The sequence below is a fragment of the Cavia porcellus genome, unplaced genomic scaffold (assembly GCF_034190915.1).
Source record: "Cavia porcellus strain 051 isolate PalLab524CR breed Dunkin Hartley unplaced genomic scaffold, mCavPor4.1 scaffold_34, whole genome shotgun sequence".
NCBI lineage: Eukaryota > Metazoa > Chordata > Mammalia > Rodentia > Caviidae > Cavia > Cavia porcellus.
The window spans coordinates 19,440,213-19,465,541 of record NW_026947517.1 but is presented as its reverse complement, the minus strand read 5'-3'; the positions used below and the strand labels follow the sequence as shown (position 1 = coordinate 19,465,541).

Below are 25,329 nucleotides of genomic sequence, written 5' to 3'. Positions count from 1 at the left end.
GGAGAAAGAACCACCTATTTCTTATGGCAAATGACATTATATTATTTATTTTTTGACATTATATAAGACATTTTTTTCTTTTCCATGCTGGGAATGAACAACAGCTATTAGCATAAAATCTATAGCTTTTTAAATGTGTTTAAGAGATTTTCACTGATCATTAAGCCGTGAAGTTTGAACTTGAATTTGCCATTCTGCAAAATCTGATTCTTAGTGTGCTGGATTTACAAGAATGCACAATCACAGAGAGTCCATTAACATTTTCCTTCTCCACAAATCCAGTGATAGATAGCTAAGCTTCTTCAAGGTCTGATCTATGATAACTTGATCTGCTTTGTAAATGAGTAAGCATGTACCAGTATTTTATGTGCATCTTGAATTTTTAAAAATATATCCAGGACAAGTATGAGGGGATCAATTTCTAGAGACAACTGCACACTGATATTCAGAATGAGTGCACTTAACATTCCACCAGCCTTCTAAGAATTTTAGTCAGAATGGCTGATTCTTTAGAGAATGGCTTAGAAACACAAGAACTCCATTTTATTTCAAATTCTATTACAATCTTAGTAATGTTTAGATGATGAATGTGTTGTATTCACATGTATATATGGGTAGAAAAACTGAAGGGAGAATGTTATAACTCCTTATACATCTTCGGAGAATATTACTGACAATAAATTGAATGGTGCCTCATTTCTTTGGTGGTATTTTTCTGCTGACTCACTAATTACTCAGGAACATTCCTTCTCATTATGAGTGCGAATTACCTTAAGTATCTCCAATAAATTTTGCATTCTTTTTCAGGTTCCTGGATATTCCCAAGTCCTCCTGAATTGTAGATATAGAAATACCAGCGCTCATTAGAATAATACATACAAATTAATAGATTTTGTTTAGAGTTATGATATAATGTGTCCAGGTCTGAGTTATTTTTAAAAATATATTCACATTGTGTTTAATGAAACAGCACTGATGTGTGACATACAACATTCTGACAGCATGAGTGACAAAAGTGTTTTTTCCTTACCTATTGCAGTCATGTTCCTAAAGGTTTCGCCCATCACATCTCTGTAGAGGTTCTTTTGGGATGGACTCAGCAAAGTCCACTCCTCATGGCTGAAGTTCACAACCACATCCTCAAAGGTCACCACCTCCTAAAGGACGACACATATATTTCTCACATGAATGTTGAGACACCAGGTTTGGGATATCTTAAATTCTCTCCTACAAATCTGAATCAAAAGCAAAGTGTGGTGGTATATATCTATAATGCCAGCACTCAAAAGGCTGAGGCAGGATGGTTTCAGTGAGTTCAGGGCAATTCTAGGCTCCATAGGGTATTCAAATCCAGCTGATATACATATAGAAAGCTTCTCTCAATAAAACAAAACAAAACTAAACAAATACAACCAAACAAAACAGCTGAATGAAGACTGCTGTCTTCAAATTTAAATCCATGTCTTGGTCATTAATTTTGTATATATACACATTTTTGAAGACAGCAAATTTGATGATAGATTGCAACTCACTGCTATTGTAAGAGTGAAATTGGAGCACTGATTCTTGTGCTGAGTCACTGCAATATTCCCTGTGTACTGTCTCTAATGCAGAGCTCACAGTGAGAAGCCTGCAGGACCAGCATCCACAAAGCACAGAGACAGATAAATATCCCATCAATCAACTGGGAAGCCAAGCAAGCACCTCCCTTCCCTGGTAAGTGGTGGCAATGTGGCAGAATGTGGCCCTTCCAGGGGAGAACCAGCAGCAGCTCCTGAGATCCATGCAATGTGGGAACTTAGGAAGCTGTGAAACCAAACAACCGGCCTGTCTTCCTACAAAGCAATAGTGAACCTACTGACGCACGGCCTAGAATCAAACAACCCACTTCCCTACTCCTCTTCTCCTGTCACCCCCCATTAGGAAATGGGGAACAGAAATCTGAGTGTCTCCTGGGAAGCAGACCATAACAAATAAGGGGAAATTCCTTCTACTATCTCTTTGAAGTCAAATATTTTTATTACTGTTTTACTCTATTCTGATTAATGGTATTGCTCTATTCAAAATTGTTTTGATAAGTACTATAATGTTCTGTATTTTATCTCATTTTGATATATGTGTTTGAAAGAACAACTATTATAAAGATAATAAAATATACTGTGATACCTATTATTGTTATCGCAGTAACCTTTTGTGAAGTTGTGTACCAATTTCACTGTATGATCTTAGTTGGCCTTATTCTGCATTTTTCTGTTTTCTTTTACCACTTTCAAAATTTGAAAAAAGGAAAAAAAATCTCATCAATCACGTTGATAGGCTGCAGATAATGTCTCTTCAAATCTCATTTAGGCCAGTGAGTACTTTGTTCTTAATATACTTCAGCAGCATTTTGAAACATGAATTTGGTTTCATAGAACAAAACATAAATAATCTCCAATATGGTACACAAATAATAACTCAAATGTTAGTGGAAAATGCTGTTTTTAAAAAATAAGTATATAAAATGGAACCAGGCCCAAGCTGTAATATATAGCTCACTGTCACCAAGCGATCACTTTCAATTCAGATATAAGGAATATATCTTGAGAGGCTGATGAAGGACTTCTTCCTTGAATTTGGGACTATCCTAAGTTACAGAGCTGTCTAAAGTAGAGAAACCACACAGACAAAGACTGAGACACCCCACAGACAAAGTGAAACTTGAAAAGAGACTGCATAAGACACCTTTAGTTTGTTTTTAAAAATTATAGCCATACAATATGGAAAAATTCCAACAATATTCAACACTTTATGAGAAACAATGTGGATATCTTCCATACAACAAAGAGAAAGTTGGGTATTTAGCTCAGTGGCATGAACAACTGCCTGGAAAGCATAGGTCATGAGTTTGATCCTTGGTACAAAAAAAATGCACATTTTACCTTCATGACACTGGGGGCATAATTAGAGATAATCCAAATTAGATCTCAAGTATGGAACACAAAATTCATGGGTTGACAAGGATGTGAAATACTGATTGTTGCCAGAGCTGGTGTTGATCACCTCCAGGAAGCAATCAGAACCCAACTTTAACTTTACACTTACTCTAAGAACTACCTGAATTTCAGTGAAGACCCTCTCTGTTGTATGTCCTGCTATTGGCTTCCTGAATTCTGTCAGTCACTTGCACATCCTTTCCACACTCCTCTGATCCATCCTCAGCAGGAAACCCGTCATGCCTAACTATTGATATCACTGCAAAATTTCTGTTTAGAGCTTCTTCTTTACACCATTTCATAAATTCCATTGCAGAGCATTTCCATATTTAAACTGTCTATGAACAACCAAGACACTAAATCAGCTCTTAATTCAGAGATGACACACCTATTCCTTTCCATTCAGAAGGATATCACGTGTATATGTGCATGCAAATGCCTGAATTTCAGTATTTTTTGAAGATAATTTAACAGGTAGCCCTTTCTGGAATTCGTCCTTCACAAATTTTTTCCCTGTCCTTGATAACACTTTCATATTTGCTTCATTTTTCTCAGACTTCAAAACTCTATGGCTGTGCTCACAAACCTAGTCTGTGAGCAAGGGTGCCACCTAAATAATTAAGTATGTTCAGAAATTATTTTGCACTGATCTGTATAATACACAGGAGTTCATGAGTTGTTTGGGAAGCCTTTTTCCACTGAGGCACACTACTACACATCTCTGAATTCTCAGAACATTTGCAACTACCTGTCATGAGGATGGAAATATGAGAACATACTATAAATTGAGGAGATCACTATAAATACAAAAAAGCCCAAGTTTAAGTTGAACCATTGTTGCAATGAGGCCCTGCATTACAGACATTAATAAACTTTGGACATTCCAGATCTTCTACTCTGAGAATAGAGAGCAGAGACCTAGCTCATTACTGCTCTACAAGCTATAAAAAGCATCATAGGATCTTCTCAAGCTTCTTCCAATGCCTAAGTTTGTGGAGTTTCTAGGCCAGCAGTGAATTCCAAAGATGATACTTGATTCTGCTGCTGTAATAATGAAGCTAGAGTTCTGGGGACACCAAATCACCCTTGCCAACAGCAAGAGGCAAAAGGGCGAGTGAATGACCCATGGGCAATGCTGGAGGACCTCAGGAGCTGAAGCTAACTAAATACCTGAGGCTCCAGACACAGGAATTACTTCTACATACTTGTAACTGGTTTCACCGAATCCACCCTAACTCTGGGCTCCCATCCACAACCTCACCATTTCATGGCTCCAGGATCCCTCAGGTTTTTGCAAATCAGGCCACAGGACATCGAAAGTACTAAATGAGATGCAGCAAGCATTTTGCTACCAGTATCGGACTCAGAAAAGGTAAATCATGCTGAGACACCAGAAGAGACAAAAGTCACAGCTAGCAATGGCCTGAAAACTGGACAGCTCACATAGCCTGCCCCTTCATCACTGATTGAATCCTGCTCTACTGCTCTCCTTCTGAGTCAAGAATCAACAGGGAAAGAAAACCCTCCCTGCAAGAGAGGATCTCAAATGATAGACTGTAGTGCAGAGACTTCTGGAGCTGCCATTCTTCTACAGTGGTGATCTCAGCTTGACCAGAGGAGTGTTTGTACTGAAGAGCTTTACCTCAGGCTTTTAATTTTCAAATCCATTCTATTTCAGTGAAAAAAGAACACATCAACTAAAATTAAATTTAAAAACATGTCAATCAGGGGGCAACACTGGAATATACACTGCACACTGTAATCCCCAGATCATTCATCCACAGCACAAGACATCTGTAATCAATTATCCAAAGAGTACTGTTACAGGCACCTGAGTTATTTAAATAGTATTGGCATAAGGCAGGGCTAGGTCCTCCAAGGATTCCATGCAGGAGACCAGATACTGTATAACTATGGGGAAGACTGACACCTCATGCTATGGGCCAAGTCTCAAGACAAATGATAATCAAATTCATCCATATCATAAAGACTGATATTCTAAATAGTCCCATAGCACTCTGAGGAGGTCAGGAGTCACCATTCAAAGAAAAGTATGCTTATCGTAAGGACTGACATTTTAAATATTTCCTATCATCCTGATGAACTCAGGAGTCACCCTCCCAAAAACCTAAGGGAAAAGTCAGTGCTGCCTAAGAATGCCTGCTTTCTATGTGACTCCCTTTCCCCCTTTTTCCCAATTTAATCAACTTTACATGAACTTATAATCTTATTGGCTACCATAGCTCTGTCCCGTATTATGCCCATCTGGATAATAAGTTCCAATTTTTCCCCACCTTAAACTCATCTCACCACATGATTTTACTCTATAAAGGTCCCTAGAAGGACAGTGTTTGGCATCCCGCTCAGGACCCCTTCTCTCTCTCAGGTAGCTTTCTTTCTCTCAATAAGTATATTGTGCTCTTAATTTCTGTTGTTCCTAAAATTCATTCTTTGACTTTAGAGAACACAAACTCATACCAGACATATTAGACCAGGAGATTCATTACTCTATAGGAATATCAGTATAAATTTTTCTCTTTCCTGAAGTCAGATAAATCAGTAGTAGTTTGTATTCTACAATGTTGATCTCACCTTTCCAGGGATGCTTGCACTGAAGGGTTTTATCACTGACTTTAAGTGCTACTTTTGTTTTCTGAAAGTGAAATGATCTGTCATTTTGGTTATGGTATCTACAATGCATTAAGGAAATGACTAACAGTATTTCTTATGAATGGTTTACTACCAGCCATAGAGGAAGACAGGTGGCAAAACTTCATTGTTTTGATTTCTTCCTTGAAACTGAAGGTTGTACTTGAAAGTGTTTTGCCCTAGAAACAATTACAGAACCTCATGGTGGTAGTTCAAGGTGGAAGAAGGCAAAATCAGGGATGCTTACTCATATGGCCACTCCCTCTTTTTTCCTTGATTACAACTTCCTCTTTCTTTCCCAGGGCCCTAAAGAAAATTCCCATCAGCTCCTTGCATCACATCAATGTCCCCTCCAAGCACCACATCCACTCAAAAGTCACATATACCTCTGTTGTACTCTAGAGAAATAGCTTCGTTATTTTTGTATCATAGTAATACCTGTAACTTGGCCTTTCTGTATATGTGTTTTTCCCTTCCCCCTCTGGATGACCTAATTAATATGTTAATCAATGCTCTCCTGTGTAAAGAATTGTAAATACCTAGTTGATATGTTCACCATTGTTGCCCTCTACAAATAACACATGTGATGCTAAGCTAAGATAACAGAAATTGTTAATCACTGCCAGACTTCTAGTCTCTGCTGAGGAAAACAGGATTTCTTATTACCTAAACTTGCTTGTTTAAAGGAAAACTTGTTTGTTACCCAAATCTTGCTCTTCCCATGAAATGTAATGCACCTATGTTTCTGTTTTGTAGTGCGCCACACCCTATCCCCCTCCTTGCATTGTGTGACCAGCAGCTGTTTGTTGATGTACAAGATAAAAGCCCTGACTTATTTCTGTCAGGTGCCCAGTCTCCAAATTGGCTCCCAGAGACTCCTTGCCAGGTCTGGCCTAAAGTAAAACCTTTGCTCTCTAAATTTTAATTTCTTGCTTCCTTGGATTTTATTCCGGGGTCTGAATTATCACAACCACAAAACCCCATATTTAGTCCAGGGAGAGGGGAGTCAAACCCTTGGTGGCTGTGGGCTCCTCTCCACATTGTTTAAATAAAAGGCCACTTTTACATTTCTTATATTCTGCTTCTCTATTGTGCTAATTTACCTCCTCAGTAACCTCAGTAATCTAACCCACTTTAAACCTATCTCACTGTTGTAACTTAGTTCTAACCGGATGTGCCCCCTTCCTGTTCTATATGCGCCATTTCAAGAGATTAAAATTCCATCTCCAGTGAAGACTTAAGTTTCAGCTCCTTGTAAATTCCCCTCCCCTCCCCATTCTTAGGTTAAGTCTCCATTTCCCATAAAAGCTTTAAGTTTCAGTTTCTTGTAATCCCCCCCCTTCAGCCTATCTGCAATACAATGTACTGTCCCTAAGAAATGTTTAACTACAAGAAAGTTATCAAACTGGGTCAAAGTTCACAACATTCCTGTGGTTTTCAGCTTTAAAACCCAACCTTTTTAGCTGTAAGGCCCACAGTCTCCAAATTGGCTCCCTAAGACTGCATCACCTGGCCTGGCCTAAAATAAAGTCTTTGCTCCCCAAATTTTAATTTCTTGCTTCCTTGGGTTTTATGCTGGGGTCCCAGCTAACACACTCACCACATGATTTTATTGTATAAAATCAGAGTCCTTTGATACTGGCTCAGCATCCCTCCTGTTTCTCTTAGACAGAAGCTTTCTGATATTATTTTTGGTGTAGTAAAGAAGAGAATATAAAGTCAAAATGGCCTTTATTCTAAGACCATGGAGAGAACCCCATGACCACTGGGGGTCTGGCTTTCTTTTCTGGAAATGTGTGGGCAGCATACATATAGTTTTTGACTTGGGCGCTGCTTAAAGTTGGCATTGCTGATATGCAAGTACCTGATTGAGATGCTTTTCTGGCCACAGGTAGGTTGAATAGGGAGAGGAAAGTGACTTCAATGTAAAAGTCCTCTGGTTCCTCCTCCCACTTCCAAAATATCCTATTTAGAGCAAAATACTTTCACTTTCTTTCAATAAATATATTCTGCTCTTCAACTCTGTTGTTCCTAAAATTCATTCTTGCATTTTAGAGAACACAAACTCATACCAGACAAAGAAGTTCAGGAATTTCGTTTAACTGTATCATGGTATGGTTGCCTCTATTTCTAACTAACTCAGCTGCCTGTAAATTTAAGAATTGTTTATCAATTTGATTTGGAGTAACTGTAGCAAATAAAATGTTCTTAATGAATATAGGGAAATATATCATTAAATTGAAAAAAATGATTATCACAGTTTTTCTACCTAGAACCAGCCAACATTTTCAACTTTCAAGTATGTGGGAAAACAAAAAATAAAAACAACTCAGAAAATAGCAATCCTATAAGGGACAGTAAATCATTCACTGTAATTGCCATGTTATCTGCAGGTATTTCATAGACCACAAAAGAAACATTGAGCCTATTAAATACCAAGTTTCCATTTCAATAAATGTGCTCACAGCACTGCATCATTGACAACTGTGATTTTTTTTCTGTATGAGGGATTGAACTCATGACCTTGTGCTCTCCAGGCAGCTCCTTGTATACCTCTGATCAATCCCCAGACCCAACAACTTTAGATAGTAAATATGACTATTAACAATGTTTAATTTGCCATTGACATATTTAGTTATAAATTTTGTAAACCTACATTTTCACAAATGAAATTATTTTCTTTCCTTGCGGTTTAAATTACTTTTTGTTTTAGGTACCAGGGATCAAAGCTACAACCTAACACTTTCCAGGCAGGCGTTTCTGCCTCCTGAGCTAAATCCCTGGCCTGTATTAATGAATGTTTCAGTTTATTCATTCAAACAGAACTGTGATTTTACAAAGGATGTCAAGGTAGACAGAAATTGATATACAATCAGAGAGGAACTGGAACCTCAAATAGTCAATGCAAAATACTAAATACAACAATCACTGCTACAGGCACAGCTGAAGAAAGCCCGACCTGAATGTGAAGATGCAGTGACTAGGTCTACATGCTCCTGAAGAGAAAAACAGCAGCTTGAAATGTAGTACAGTTACCACCACCCCCTCCACGAAGTCCTGATAGGCATCAATTACCATACTCAATGACCAGAACAACTGGACTATTGTTCCCACAAAATGCCTTGGCTCTTTCCACATACCTTTTCTGGCTGACTTGTTCCTTGTTGAATAACATTAGTTAAGCAGCTATAAGCTTATAGGTTGATTGTAGTCTGAGACCCACACTGTACCCACATTGTGACTTTCGTGTATAAATGACCCCTGACAATAAGTCTATGGCCAAAACACCGAAGACCACTCCTGATAATTCAGGGCTATTTTTCTCTCTGTTTTTCTGAGAAAATTTTTGAATTTTTTTTTTGATTTATGACTTCATTTCTCAGTTTTGTGAGTCATAAAACTTCATGCATTTGATATCAAACAGGGCAGGATTATATTTCTCTTATCTCAATTTAAATATGAAGTGTCTGCTAAAGGCATTGTTCCAAAGCCAGAATTTCAAGCTGCTTGTTTGCCCTGAGTTTAAAATTTCAATGAGCTTTTAGAAGTCCTCAGTCTAATGAACTGCAAATGTATTGCAGGAAGGAGGTCACTGTTGTCCTGTAGCACAATAGGTGCCATTCCTAAGTATGTGTTTGCCACTGCCTCCTGGATGCCACTACATGGCCTTCTTTCATCTGCAGCATCATTCAATAATTCCCATTTTACATAAGTCAAATTTCACTCAGCTCTATTATTGTGTTTTCAATAGTCTTTCTGTCTAATTGGTTGTTTTTTTTTTTCATTTTAGTTTTTTGATTTAAAGACATAGTCTCACTTTAGAGTTCTGGCCAGCCTTGCACTCACTATGTAGGTTAGGCTGTCTTTGAATACATGGCCATTCTTCTGTTTCAGCTTCTTCATTGCTGGGGAAAAGAGATGGGCATTATAGCACATGGCATCTGTCTTTTTCTCTTCTCCTTTTCACAACTATTCTTTCACTTCAGGGGCATGGTCATTTAATCCTGAGGTTTGCTTGTGTCAGTAAGGTTTCTGCAGCTCAAGGTGATTTTGTGAACAATAATATAGGAAGCCAAGCAACCCGATTGAGAAATGTGGAATTTCATTAGCTGGGCTCAGCACCACTTGTATACAGAAACCCTAACCCCATTTCAAGATCTAAACAAGAGGCTCCGAACTGGAAAGTTAGAGATGTTTTAAAGATAGAATCACAAAAAGATCCTGTTGGAAATCATTTAGCTAGAATCTTATAATAATTTTTGAATGACAACTGTATTCTGCTTCTTTTGTTGAGCAGGATAATTTTTTTCTTTGGGTACAGCTCATTTTGCTTTTCTCCTTGGACTTATACCCTGAGTGATTTTCCATTTTTCTGAGTAAAATACAGGGCACTAGTTAAATGCAAAGCTCAAGATGGCATCTATTAAGCCAACCTACAACACAGCTAAGTTACAAGTCTCAATATTTTTTAGAGTAAAAACACACATATCTATAATCCCATACTCAAGACGCTGAGATAGGAGTGCTGCTTTGAGGTTAGGGCAATTCTGTGCTCCATAAAGGGTTCAAATCTAGCTCATATACATAGAGAAAACTTGTCTCAATAAAACAAAACTAAACTAAACAAATAAAACCAAAACAGCTGAATGGAGACTGATTTCTTCAAATCTTAATTCTACATCTTGGGGATTAATTTTTGTATATACACATTTTTTGAGACAGCAAATAATGCTATATTGCAACTCACAGCTAATATAACAGCCAAATAGGAGCACTGATTCTTATGGTGAGTCACTGCAAGAGTCCCTGTGCACTGTCTCTAAAGCAGAGCTCATAGTGAAAGCCTGCAGGACCAGCATCCATTAAAAACAGAGGCAGACAAATATCTCATGAATCACTTTGATGTACTAACAATGATATCTCTTCAAATCTTATTTAGGCCACTGAGTCCTTTGTTCTTAATATACTTAAGCAGCATTTTGATATTTAAATTTGGATTCATAGAACCAAACATAAATAACATCAAATACGATACATAAATAATAACTCACATGTTCATTGAAAACTGCTGTATGTAAAAAATGTATAAACAATGAAACCAGGTACAAGTTTCAAATTATAGCTCAGTGTCACCAAGTGATCACCAAGTGATCACTCTCCATTCAGATATAAGAAATATATCTTGGGAGGCTGATGCAGGAAACCTTCCTAGAGTTTGGGGCTAGCCTAAATTACAGAGCTGTCTGAAATATAGAAACCCTGACTGAGACACCTCAAAGACAATGTGAAACTTGAAAAGTAACTGCATACGACACCTTTGGTTTGCTTTAAAAATTATATCCATACAATATAGGAAAATTCCCTAATATTCAACATTTTCTGAGGAACAATGTTGATATCATACATAGTATACAGAAAACACTTTCAGAGCTGGGTATTTAACTCAGCAGCATGAACACCTACCTCGCAAGCTTGAGATCATGAGTTTGATCCCTGTTACAAAAAAAATTCAAATTTCTCGTTTATGACACTGGGTCATAATTAGAGATAATCAAAACTAGATCTCAAGTAAAGAACAAAGGATTCATGGGTTGACAAGGATGTGGAATAGTGATTCTTACCAGAGGTGGTGTTATTCACCTCAAGGAAGAAATCATAAGCCAACTTTAACTTCATGCTTACCCTAAGAACTTCATGCTTTAACTTCATGCTTCCCTGACTTTCAGGGAAGACCCTCTCTGTTGTATGTCCTGCTATTGGCACACTGTGTCCTGCTAGTCACTTCCACATCCTTTCCAAGCTTGTCTGATCCACCCTAAGCAGAAAACCATTCATGCCTTAACTACTGATATCCCTGCACAATTTCAATTTAGGGAATCTCTTTACATGAATTAGTAAAGTCCATTACAGAGAATTTCCATATTTAAACAATGTATATGATCAACCAAGCTATTAAATCACCTCTTAATTCAGATATGACACCCAAATTCCTTTCCATTCAGAAGGATATCACGTGTGTATATATATATATATATATATATATATATATATATATATATATATGCAAATAACTAAATTTAGGCATTTTTCAAGGAGAATTTAACAGGCAGCCCTTTCTGGAATTTGTCCTTAGTAAACACACTTTTCCCTGCCCTTGATGACACATTTATATCTGCTTCATTTTCTCAAAATTTAAACCTCTATGGATGTTCTCCCAAACATTGTCTATGAGCACATGTGTCACATCAAGTATGTTCAGAAATTCTTTGCATTGTTCTGTATAATACACAGGAGTTCATGCGGTGTTTGGGGAGCCTTCCTCCACTGAGGCACATCACTACACATCTTTGAATTCTCAGAACCTTTGCCTCCACCTTTAATGAGCATGGAAATATGAGAACATAGTATAAATTTAGACGATCACAAAATACATAAATGCATAAGCTTAAGGAGAGCAGTTGTGGCTATGAGGTCCTGCAGCACAGACATTTATAAACTTCTGGCTTTCAGATCTGTTGCTGACAGGAATGAGAGCAGAGATCTAGCTTTTTACAGCTGCACCCAACTTGAAACCACTTCGGAATCAGGGTCTCCTCATGCCCTGTCCTGGGTCCAGACTGTTGGAGGAGCAAGGGCAGCAGGCGATTTCAAAAATGGCATTGTGGCCTGGTGGTATCACAGTGGTGACAGCGTTCTAGGGACCCAGAAATATCCTGACCCCAGCTAGAGGTAAAAGGGACACAGGATGACTCCCTGCTAGCACTAGAGCTCCTTAGGGTCTGAGGCTAAGAACACAGGCTCTAGACAGCACAGCTGCTTCTCACCACTGTTTTTTTTTGTTGTTGTTGTTTTTTGTTTTTTGTTTTTTGTGTTTTTTTTTTTTGTCTTTTTCCTTTTTATCGGTACCGGGGATCAAACTCATGACTGCCTGCTTTCAAGGCAGGTGCTTATGCCACTGAGCTAAACCCCCAATCCCTTCTCACCACTTCTAACTGGTCTCAACCGGATTCCACCCCATTTCACTGCTCCCATCCCATAACATCACCATTATGTAATTTGGAGGTCTCCCAGGTTATTTCTAAGCAGTCCACGGAGAACAGAAGCAAAAAACAGTTGTCTAGCAAACATCTAGCGCTCCCTTTTTTGCCCTGGCCTTGCAATTGACGCCATGACACCGGAAGAGACCGCCTACATTGGCCCTCCTGATTGGACAGTTCTTACAGCCCGCCTCTTCATCACTGATTGGCTCGGGCTCAAAATCAACAAACCGATAAATTTGAAGCTTAGCTACAGGAATGCCCCTACTCTTTAACAAAGAGGAAATAACTTGTTCAAAAAGTTCCCGTTCTGATGATGGGGAGTTACCCATTCTCAATCCCTGCATATATGCCACTCCCTGCTACTTTCACTTTTCACTTACCCGGGTCGTCTGTAGCAGCGGTCTTCTTGCAACTCCCGATTCTCCTTCCACTGGAAAAAACGCTCCAAATGCTTATATTCCAAGCCCCAAGTTTGGGCGCCAGGTGCCAGGTGCCGCGGCCAGCTGCGGGGAAGGAGTCAGGCGAGAGACCGAAGACACAGGGAGACCAGTTGCTCAGGAGGCAAAAGGCGATTTAATGAAGGACTACAGAGTTTTTATAATGTTTCAAAACAAAGAGCAGTACAAGTCACTTCAGGACACTTTCTTGTGCACACAGCAAATGTAAACATGCTCCTGGGCCCATGAGAAACTTATATGTTGTGCAGCCCAGGAGGTAAACATGTTCTTGGGCCCATGAGAAACTTCTATGGTTTATGTTATGAAGCTATTCCCAGGTTAATATCAGCGCGATGCTTTGTCTAGAAGGCTGAGGGAATGGATGAGGTCCAGCTTCAGTGTGTGGTTTCCCACAGCCGTTCACTGCAGGACCCCTGGCTCCTGCTTCCAACATATCCCCCTTATTTCTTAGACAATGTGTCGCATGGGAATTTCATTAGCAGTTGATTCTAACTTAAAACGTTTCAAGTCAAAACGCACATTTCTCATTTGCCCAACAACAGTTCTCACAAAATATGGAAAAAATGTTATCATGACAATAAATGCTAGAGCTCCAATACCAGCTAGAATGATAAAATGCAAAATTCACGTGAGGCCTGGAAAATGGCTGGTTAATGCGTTGAATATTTGCTCAGTTTCTTTTGCTATGTCAACTTTTATTGCTGGTGCATTGGTTATATCTTGGATAGTCTTATGCAACTTAAGCAAATCTAGAGAAGTATTGGAATTATGCCATATTCCTAGCAAATGATTTTTCACCCTATCCCAAGGTAAATCACTTTCATTATATCTATGTGAAGTAACACAAATATGTTCGTATAAGGCATGACATTTCAAAGAAGACTGTACTTGCAAAGCATATATTTGATCTCCTAAGGTTATTACTGTATCTTGTAGAGCATTTAACTTTTGTTCAGTCAGACTATCCCAATTTTCCTGTATTTTCAAAACCAAAGAAACATTATGGGATAACTCATTAACATAGGATGCAGTTTGCACACTTTCTGTAAGAGATATTACGGACATTGTAGTGGAGGCTATCGAAGTAATAAGTGCAGCAATTCCAGTCATTAACATCCCAACAAATCGTTTGGCCTGATTTAAAAGCTTAGTTAATTTTTGCAAAATAATCACAGAAGGATCTTGATACCACTCTGTGGTGATATTAACAGGTAAAAAATACAAATGGAGGTTGTTTGACCAGTAATATGGATGAGTGGTTTCGTGAAGCATTAACACAATTGGATAAGATGCAATATTTACAAGTAATTTCATAAGATTCATTGTTCTTATTTACAGTAAGTTCTCCACTTATAAAACCATATGGTTCAGAAATACAAGCTATGATAGTTACATTTTTTACTGTGCCATTAACAGAAATAGCATCCTGTGTCCCTATATGTTGCCATACAACTTTTTCCTTTGTAACAGCAATGTAATCAATTGCCGCAACCAACTTCCACAGCATGTAAAAAAGGTGATGTTATTCCTTGTCCATATTCCATATAATAAATTTCGGGGCCTGTAGGTTGTTTCTCTGTAATCACTCCAATCACATAGATCTTTGTAACATATAATTATGATGGCACAAACGCCATGAGGGTCCATATACACTTTTGCTTGGATATTTTTGTCTACATTCTGGAATATGCTCAGGGGGATTACCTTTTCCCACTCTAGTTTCACTACTGTTGCGAAATACATACATCATATATACTCCCCAGTGCATTCCATTAGTAGTTTCCATCCCAATCAGAATATCTTTCTATTAATGTACAATTCTTATTTGTTTTAGAAAAACATAGGGGTAATGAAGCAGACATTTCAGTGTAATTATATACAATAGAGATAGGTTGTGTATGAGTGGAAGAAGGAAAACTTAAGACACGGGTATTATTTACATAAACAGTAACATCATGGTCGTCGCCCCATGACATAGGGTGCAACAAAGGAGGATTAGGTACAAATGCCCAATAATTATCCACCCAAACAGGCATATAAAATATATGCAAAACCCAAATAATGCTTAACAGTTGAGCCAAAAACAGAAGAGTTTCATCTCTTGTCGCAGGAGACCTTCTGGTCATTGTTCTTGTCCTCGAGGTCATGGTTAGTGGAAGCATCGTCCTGCGCAATTTTTCTATCTTGCTCTTGGGCAAGTCATACACAGCATTCTGGGATCCACCTGGGTGTATCAGCGTCTGTGGGAAAAACACAAACATACCCTCTTCCCCATATCAATACTGGGTCAGGGCCATGTAATAGATTAGTTAATGGGTCTTTCCAATAAACCATTGGCTTGGAGGGCAAATCAGGAGACCAATGTCTCTCAGCTGCAGATCTATTGGAAGCATCAAAAGTTAAAAAATTAAGAATGTAAAGAGCATGGTTAAGAAGTGTTTTGGGAGAATACTTATACCATCTCCCCCTTTTAAATTTCTTTAATGTGTTTTTTTAGTGAGAGATTAGCAAGTTCAACAGTTCCTTGTCCTTGAGGATTATAAGGCAGTCCAGTAACATGTTTAATGTGGAAAGTCTGACAGAATTTGGCAAAGGGTTTACTAACATATGCTGGGCCATTATCCGTATTAATGGATCGAGGAATGCCCAGGATAGAGAAACAATATAGTAGGTGTTGTATTACATGGGGAGCAGTTTCTCCAGTCATAGGTGAAACAAGCATGTAATGAGAAAAGGTAACATGTAGGTATTTTAATGACCCAAAAAAAGGATAATGAGTGACATCCATCTGCCAGAAGTCATTTGGATGGAGTCCTCGAGGGTTGACTCCAAAATGCGGTACTGGAAGGAGAGGCTCACATGAGGGACAGTTTTTAACAATTTCTCATGCCTGCTGCCGTGTTATACCATATTGATAACGTAAAACCTGTGCAGCTTGGTGATGAAGAGCATGTGACTGTTGTGCTTGCGAAACAGCAGACAGTCCAATATGCATGGCTCGATCTGCAATTGCATTTCCATGAGTCAAAGCACCTGGAAGATTAGAGTGACTGCGAATGTCCTACAAAACAAGGTGCAGATCGAGAATGTAAAGATGATTGAATAAGACCAAATAACTGTGCAACAAGGATATTAGCAGTGTTGATAACAGGGATGCATTCTAAAACAGACAAGGCTTGTACTACATATTGGCTGTCTGAAAACAAATTAAAGGGAACATCAAAGAAAAGAATAAAAGCCTGATGAACAGCATAAAGTTCAGTCTCCTGAGCTGAAGTACTCCTCAATTGCCATACATAAGTTTGATTTGGGGATACTAAAGTAGCTTTTCCATTGGAGCTTCCATCTGAAAATAAAGTAATAGCATTAACAAGGGGTTTCATGCGTATGATTTGAGGAAATGAAAAGGTAACTTTGGAGGCAAATTGAAGAATTTTATCCTTGGGATAATGGTGTTGGATTTGACTGGTATAGGATGCTAGAGAAAGAGGAAAATAATCAGTCATATTAAGCAACCATTTGAGCTGTTCAGATGTATAAGGGATTATAATAGAGTGAGGGTCTCTTCCTAAATGCATTATAGACAATTTTCTTCCTTACATAATCCTTTCTGCAACCAAAGAGGCATAAGGGGGGAGAGCCTTTTTCGGGGAATGCGAACCATGAATCCATGAGAGAACTCCCTGCTGATACAACACACCTGTAGGGGAAAAAGATGTGGGTATGATGATAAGAGACCAGGGAGTGGAAAAATCACAATAATGAAGCTGTGCACTTTGAAGAGCCTTATTAACCAGTTCAAGAGCTTTGGGAACTTCTGCCATCTTTTGGCGGGGTGAACTTGGGTCAGAATCTCCAGCTAATAAGGAAAACAATGGGTGGAGGTCTTGAGTAGTTAACTTTAGAGATGGCCGGATCCAATTAATTTCGCCTGAGTTTTTGAAAATCATGTAACGTACACAAGTGAGAAGTATTAACAGACAATCATTGAGGAGAAAAATGCTGTGGATATAAGTGAAAACCTAGATAAGAAAAAGGAGGTGAAGTTTGGACCTTCTCAGGTGCAATGACCAGCCCATTATTTGTTAAATCCTGATGAAGAGAGGCATATACTTGCAAAAGCATCTCAGAATCTTGATGGGCTATTAAAATATCATCCATATAATGAATAATGGTGGCAGAGGCAAATTTAGATCTGGTATTGGCAATGGCTGCATGTACAAACTTTTGACACAAGGTGGGGCTCGAACCCACGACCCTGAGATTAAGAGTCTCATGCTCTACTGACTGAGCTAGCTGGGTTGCTTGTAACAGGGTGGCTCAGAGAGTGGTGGCAGAGCAGAGGGCGGGGGGGTGGGTATAAGGAGGATGCCACATTCTCTGAAGATTTGGTTTTTCTTATAAAACTTTCTCGAGTTTTTTTTTCCCATTTACTAGACTCATAGTCCCCTTTTAAACAGTCCTTAATAAGAGTCCAAATTGGAAACACATCCACAGGAACCTTCTCAGGACCCCAAGCACAATAATAATCTTTAATCTTTTCTCCTACTGTTTTCCAAGTCTCAACATTAACCATTCCCTGTTCGGGAAACCAGGGGCAAACCTGATGCACAAAATCAACAAACCGATGAATTTGAAGCTTAGCTACAGGAATGCCCCTACTCTTTTACAAAGAGGAAATAACTTGTTCAAAAAGTTCCCGTTCTGATGACGGGGAGTTACCTGTTCTCAATCCCTGCTTATATACCACTCCCTGCTACTTTCACTTTTCACTTACCCGGGTCCTCTGTGGCAGTGGTCTTCTCGCAACTCCCGATTCTCCTTCCACTGGAAAAATGCTCCGAATGCTTATATTCCAAGCCCCAAGTTTGGGCGCCAGGTGCCAGGTGCCGCAGCCAGCTGCGGGGAAGGAGTCAGGCGAGAGACTGAAGACACAGGTAGACCAGTTGCTCAGGAGGCAAAAGGCAATTTATTGAAGGACTACAGAGTTTTTATAATGTTTCAAAACAAAGAGCAGTACAAGTCACTTCAGGACACTTTCTTGTGCACACAGCAAAGGTAAACATGCTCCTGGGCCGATGAGAAACTTATATGTTGTGCAGCCCAGGAGGTAAACATGTTCTTGGGCCCATGAGAAACTTCTATTTTTTATGTTATGAAGTTATTCCCAGGTTAATATCAGCGTGATTCTTTGTCTAGAAGGCTGAGGTTACTGCAGGACCCCTGGCTCCGGCTCCCAACAGTGGTCCAGGGATTTAGCTTAAGCGCCTGGCTGGCAAGCTAGAGGTCCTGCATTCCATCCAAGATCTGGCTACCACAAACTGTGCTGCTATAAACATGGTGCACATATATCACTGTGGTATGATGATTTTTATTCTTCTGGGTAAATACCCAGAAGGAGAATAGCTGCGTTGAGTGGGCCTGTAGACCTAGTTTATGTGAAACCTCCACACTGATTTCCACAGTGGTTGCTTTACCACCAACAGTGGAGAAGGGTTCCTTTTCCCCCCACAACCCCTCCAGCATTCGTTATTGTTTGATTTCTTGACAGTAGGCATGTTTTCTGGGGCAAGGTGACATATCAGTGTTATTTAATTTGCAATTGTAAAATGATAATTTATGCAGAACAATTTGTCACATATTTATTTGCTGTTTCTATTTCTTCATCTGAGAACTGTGTATTTCACCTCAGATGCACATTTTTGGATTGGGTCTTTAAATCTGGGAAAACTGAATTTTTTTTAGTTTTCCATACTCTATTATAGTAACACTTTGTCTGAGGATCAGTTGGCAAACATTTTCTCCCACGTTGTGGGTTGTCTCTTCAGTCTGTTAGTGATTTCTCTTGCTGTTAAAAAGTTTTTCAGTAGGGTGAGATTCTCACTTAATTCTCTTTGATTTTTGCTGTGCAATCCATGTTTTCTTCATAAAGTCTTTGCTTACATCAATCTCTTCAAGAATTTTACTTACTCTATCTTGCAGCAGATTTAATGTTTCTGTTTTAATATAAGATCTTTGATCTATTCTGATCTTAGCTTAATACACGTTGAAAGATAATATTCAGAACCTATAGAGCCAGTTTTTCCAGCACCATTTATTAAAGAGGCTGCTTTTCTTCCAATGACTCTGTTTGGCACCTTTGTCAAAGATAAGATGGTTTAGTGGTCTGGGGTTGTTTCTCCATCTTCTAATTTGTTTCTTTGATCTTTCTGTCTGGTTTTGTTTGTTTTGTTTTTTGTCAGTACCACACCTTTTTTAAAAATCACAATACCTTTATAGTATAATTTCAAGTCAGGTATTTTGATGAACCCTATCTTTTCTTTGTTGCCCAGGATCATCTTTGCCACTCTAGGTCTTTTCTGGTTCCAGATGAATTTTAGGATTTATTTTGTGTAATTCTTTGAGATATGCTACTGGGTTTTGATTGGGATTGCACTAAATCTGTACAATAGCTTTGGAAGTATGGTCATTTTCACTATATTGGATTTCCCTACCCAAGACTATGGGATAGCTCTTCATTTTAGAATATCATCTTCAATCTCCTTGTTGAGAGTACTGTAGTTTACAGTGTAGAGGTCATTTACATCCTTTGTTAGATTGATTCCTAAGTAATTCATTTTGTTGCATGCTATTGTAAAAGTTATTGTTTCCTTGATTTCTCTTTCCATGAGTTTTTTATTCTTGTTTATGAAGTCTATTGATAGTTGAGTGTTGCCTTTGTAACCAGCTATATTACTGAATTTGCTTCTTAAACTAGAAGTCTTTTGGTGGAATTTTTAGGGTCTTCTAAGTAGAGTATCATGTCTTCTGCAAATAATGATAGTTTAAGATTTTCCTTTACTATCTTTATACCTTTTATTTCTTTCTCTTGTCTAATTGCTCCAGCTAGTTTCCAGGACTATATTGAGTAAGAGTGGAGACAGTAGACATCCTTGTTTTGTACCTGATTTTAGACCGAAAGCGTTCAGTTTTTGTCCACTTAGTATGAGGTTGACTGTTGGTTTTTAATAAAAGGCTTTTATCAGATTGAGATAAAGATCATCTCTCCCAATTTTTATAGGTTTTTTATTATGAATAGGTGATGGGCTTTGGCAAAATCTTTTTCTGCATCTATTGAAAAGGTCAAATGATTTTTGCTTTTGGATTTGTCAATACAGTGTATTATATGTATGTTGAAACACCCCTGCACCCCAGGGAATAATTCCACTTAATCATGTTGTAAAATCTTGTTAATGATATCCTGCAGTCTGTTTGCCAGTATCTTATTGAGGATTTTTGCTTCAATGTTCACTAGGCAGAATGGTCTGTAATTCTCTTTCTTATTTGGATTGTTCTCTGGTTTTGGTATCAGGGTAATGCCTGCTTCCAGGAATGAATTGAGTAGTATCATTTCCCATTTGATTTCATTAAATTTTGAGAAGTGGTGGTGTTAGGTCTTCTCTAAATTTCTTATTTATCCCTGCCATTTCATGGCTACCCCTGATTTAATTCGAGGATCAGTGGACTCTTTCCATAATGGGCTGCAAATGTTTTCAGGATTCAAGTTCAATCCTCCAGGAATAAAAAATCCCCTGATGTCAGAAAATATTCTCAGAACAGGCCAGGGCAGGAGACAACAGCACACAGTCAGAAGTCTGTGTTAGAGGCAGCAGACTTTATTTTAATGATTTTCACTGATTTCTATTAATTTTCCACCTAGAAACCCAGTATGTGAACACAAAAGGAGCACAGTTACTGTGTAAAGTGAAGACTTCACATTTAAATGATAGTAATGGTCTGCAACAGAGTAAGGATGAAATAAAAGCAAGCATCAGTTCTCCAAGACAAGCTTGCTACTCATTCGGACTCATAAAAATGTGAATTCTGAAAGTCATCATATTGCCAAGCATGGGGGTGACAATTATTGCTGAAATGGAACAAAATTCCTAATCCAATTGAACATTTCCTTCTGATGAGACAGGGATACCCGAGGACTTCACACGCTAAGTTCCCCTTGCCATATAGTTCCCTTGTCACTAATCGGCACTCAGCTGTTCAGGATTTTAACATTCCTAGAAGTTGTATATTTCCTAAACCCAGTGATCCATTTTTTAACACCTTTTTGGCTTCAGAAATGTGTAGGATATTACTATGATTGCTTCTATATGTATACACTGCAGCCATATGTGTTGGGACTCATGAACCAAATCTGATCCCTGGATCCTTCCTCTCAGGTTCTGAAACTGTTCTCTGCCACCTTGACCTCATAAAAAAAGATGCCTTTTCCTTTTCACTTTTTTCCAAGATATTTATGCTTTGGAAACAGTCAAAACCAAACTTCCCTCATGGAAACAATGAGATAAAAAATATATTTATTTTAAATTCTGTAAGTCAGGTATTTTGTACCTGTATAAAAGTAAAGAAATAAATATCTAATATAATTTAGCTAGCTGTATGTTCTGAATAATCTTCCAAATGCATCAACTCATTCTTCAACTAATTATGTAAATGAGTTTTTAATCTATGAAAACCCTAACAGTTTTTTAGCTTTTACCTGTTTCTGTTTGACTCCAACAATTCTTTGGAGATCAAAACCACATAATTTCCTGTACAATCTATTCTCTTTCAAGCAGGCATAACTGGCATCTGGTGAAGAATTCATGGTTAAAACAAATGAAGTGCTAGAAACTCCGAGACTCATGTTACATAGTACTCAGCAAGTTGATGGAGGCCTCCTTTATTATCTACCAATTTCACATATAAGTACTGACTTAGAAAAGTTATGCAGAATACTCACAATGATGTAAAGAGGTGTATAATCATGATTTCTGAGAAATCACTATAATACCCCTCAATATGTTAATAAGGTAGCATATGTTGATAACATAGCAATATATTTGTTGATAATAACACTTCCATCTACAGGTAAATTAAATATACATGCAACAAAATTTTCAGGAAACTTACAGTTATCCTATCTGAAAGTTAATTTTCTGTTTGGGCCTATGCCTAAATATCTAGCCCCCAAAAAGTGCACAGCAAAGGACCAAAAGAATCAGAAAAGTGGCATTGTCTTGAGGGCAACAGGAAGAGTGAAATCTTCTTCAGAATTCATAAATCTGCTAACCAGCCAGCCACCTGTCACTAGGCAGCCTATATTTAATCAGAACAAGCAAGGAAGTGAGTGGACAATGGTAAAAACCTGAGCAGGCCCCTTGTCGGAGGTTCAAGGAACCCACAGAGCAACAGATGATTCTAATTAAGAAAAAAAAAACCCGGAAGTCTCCAGGTGGCCTCAGCTGTAGCCTATCTTGTTCCTTAAGGTGTCTCCTCATTATCAATTCAATCATGCCCAGGCCACATCACAGCCCTGCACATGTATTCATCTTCAACCCTTTCCAACATCTCTCTCTTTTTTTGTTTTGTTGACTCCCAGGATGGGTAGCCAGCTTAAAGTGGGGAAGCATTGAGGAGAACTCCAATTTAAACTCATTATAGTCCATCAGTTCATATCAGTAGTCATTTACCAGTATAGCCAGCAATTGTCAGAAGATGTTAGTGATCCTAGATTCCCCCACAGCCAAGCTTTTACATCTTCAGAGGACAGGCTCTTCTGAAGGACATCCAAGGCCAAGCTAACATGAGACCTGCATTAACTACTGTCTTAGTTATTTTTTACTTGTTTCTGAGACAAAATACCTGAAGCCCAAGTTGAGAAAGGAAAGGTTTATTTCTTTGGTTTTTGGAGGTTTCAGTCCACACTCAGCTGGCTCCAAGGCAGGTGTGCATGGCTGGGCCGCAGTTCATGGCAGCTGCAAACAACAAGCAGGAACCAGCAAAAAGCAAGACACACTTTCTTCCTGCCATTATATTACACCCTGGCTCCACCCCTATGTGAGTGTAGCACTAACACAATCAATCCACGTACTACACAATGAACCATCACAAATGCACAATGCAAACTCATGAAGCCTGGGGGACACAGGCATAAATGATGACATTCCACCCCTGGCCCCCAGGACTCATGTACATCCATTATACAAAAGACATTTAGTCCACTTCCAAGAGCTGCCAACGTCCTATGTTTCAGCATGGCTGAACAGTCCAATTGCCAGTGTCCTCCAAGATCTAAGGCAAACTCTTAACTGTAACCTCTGTACAAATGAAACAAGGTTAAACATTTCTCAAATGCAAAGGCACAAAGTAAACATTACCATTCCAAAAGTTACAAGAAGGGGAATATAAAACATTGGAAACAAAAGAAGTCCAGCAAGGTGAACATTAAGTCCTAGAATTCCATGTTCAGCATCAGAAGCAATCTGGTTACAAACTCCAAAAGGCTTGGGTAATTCCACCCCCATGGCACTCCAGCGATTTAACTCCTGCAGCTTTTCTCTTAAATCTTCTCTTCTCTCTTTTTGCAGCTTCCCTTGAATCATCCACATTCCTGCCTTTTCCAAACTTCTGCAGTCTCCACCACACCTTTGGCTTCACCCTTATGTCTTCACAAATTGCCCTCTCAGGGGCACACTTTTTGGCCTCCCATGCAATTTGCAAGTGAGGTGGATGCCATCTTGCCTCAGAATTTGTGCATTTCCCTTGCACCTAAAATCAGCACCTTGTGGATGCCACCAAGGTTTGCTGCTGACTGGAGCAGTACCTAGGCTTTTCTGTCTTTTGGCTATAGGGGTCAGTTGAGTGGATTGCAGGGCTCTGTTTACCTGTTGTCAGAAAAAGCTTCTCTAAGTTGCAACCATTCTGGAACCTCAAATGGCCTCTGTCGCCTTTCTGGAACATGGCACTCTGCAGCTTTTCCCTCTGAGCAAATTCTTTCACTTTTGCAGTGAGGCTGCACAGGGTGGGGACCCCCTTCTTATGATGCCCTGGGGCCATCTTTCTTATCTCGTTTCTCCTCAGGAATCAAAATCTCAACTCTGTCTTTGCAATGCACAGTCTTCCTGGAATTTTCCTTCTGGCCAAACTTCCAGCATTGTACACTATCCTGCTGATCTCTTTGCTTTTGATATGCCACATAAATCTGGCTAAAAGCCCCCAACAATAGCCATACCACAGCCTCAAGGTTTGATTGCTTTTTAATTTCTTTTTCAAGATTAATCAGTCCATTGTCGTTTATCTCAGCCTTAGCCAAGGCTCTGCGCAAGAGCAAACCTTGAGGTTTGCAGACAAACCTTCTGCCAAGCCATAACACACATCATGTGGAGTCCAACAACCAATACAGTCCTTCTTCCCAACAAAAACCTCCCAAGCCTGGTATTTACCATCAGGCCCTCTATGAGCCTTCTGGTCTCCAGAGCTCTGACCAGAATCCCCTCTGCAGAACAGCCTAAGCTGCTCCAACTCTACCCATCCAGGCGACATGTCCAAACTTTTCCAAACTCTGCCCACAAGCCATTTCCAAAGCCTCTCGAAAAACATGGTCAAGTATAGTCACAGCAAATGACCCCACTCCCAGGTACCAAATTGTCTTAATTACTTTTTACTTATTGCTGAGATAAAATACGTGAAACCCAATTTGAGAAAGGAAAGGTTTATTTCTTACAGTTTTTGCAGGTTTCAGTTCACACTCAGTTGGCTCCAAGGCAGGCAGGTATGACTGGGCCACAGTTCATGGAGGCTGCAAAGAGCAAGCAGGAACCAGCAAAAAGCAAGACACACCTACTTCCTGCCATTGAATTACATCCTGGCTCCACCCCAATGTGGGTTTAGCACTGACACCATCAATCCAAGTACTAGACAATGAACCATGACAAATGCACAATGCAAATGTATGAGGCCTGCAGGACACAAGCATAAACCATGACAACTGCAGTCAGTTACTTACCTCCTATTAAGGTCACTTGGGTCTTCTCAGGAGTTATCTTAGAACCATGCATAACACCTCATGGCTCTTCTGTCAGTGTCAGCCACTTAGAAGAGTCACAGTCATTGCTTGACCACATTGCTCTCTGTGAAAGCTTGGGAGATTTTTCTCCTAGTGACTCTTCTTAGGCACACCTTGCATTGAAGGTGACTTTCCTCTGTGGTCTCACATCTTCTTGATGAGACAACCAGGGACTCACTGAATATCTTAGGATGATGCAATCAGAGGTTATTTTATATCCTGGGTCTCCACCACACTTGAAGGCCTGGGGCCAAAATATTGGCTATCCATTTAGCCCATCTCTTTCTCTAAGTTTTGGCTTCCGAACCTTAGTTGTCAAACATCCA

General features: G+C 39.1%; 1 protein-coding gene and 1 non-coding gene across 10 annotated transcripts in view; both read right to left on the bottom strand.

The window, feature by feature from the left end:
- Nucleotides 1–24,954, bottom strand: part of LOC134474612 (zinc finger protein 431-like) — a 28,329-nt gene extending 3,375 nt beyond the window's left edge. Inside the window, exons 1-7 of one of the 9 annotated variants that reach the window (XM_063243127.1) lie at nucleotides 24,662–24,937; nucleotides 22,801–22,913; nucleotides 20,858–20,898; nucleotides 17,900–18,021; nucleotides 12,670–15,362; nucleotides 1,031–1,157; nucleotides 771–831 (exon numbers count right to left, since the gene is read on the bottom strand). In XM_063243127.1, the coding sequence (XP_063099197.1) occupies nucleotides 771–831; nucleotides 1,031–1,157; nucleotides 12,670–12,672 (191 nt within the window). In that variant the 5' untranslated portion in view covers nucleotides 12,673–15,362; nucleotides 17,900–18,021; nucleotides 20,858–20,898; nucleotides 22,801–22,913; nucleotides 24,662–24,937. Of the gene's footprint in view, nucleotides 1–770; nucleotides 832–1,030; nucleotides 1,158–12,669; nucleotides 17,863–17,899; nucleotides 18,022–20,857; nucleotides 20,899–22,800 lie in introns of those variants that run through there. The other 8 variants (XM_063243126.1, XM_063243130.1, XM_063243128.1 and 5 more) reach the window with 8 other exon arrangements.
- On the bottom strand, nucleotides 17,352–17,424 carry Trnak-cuu (transfer RNA lysine (anticodon CUU)). The gene has a single exon. It is a non-coding gene; the product is annotated as a tRNA-Lys (tRNA).
- Nucleotides 24,955–25,329: the final 375 nt, after the last annotated feature.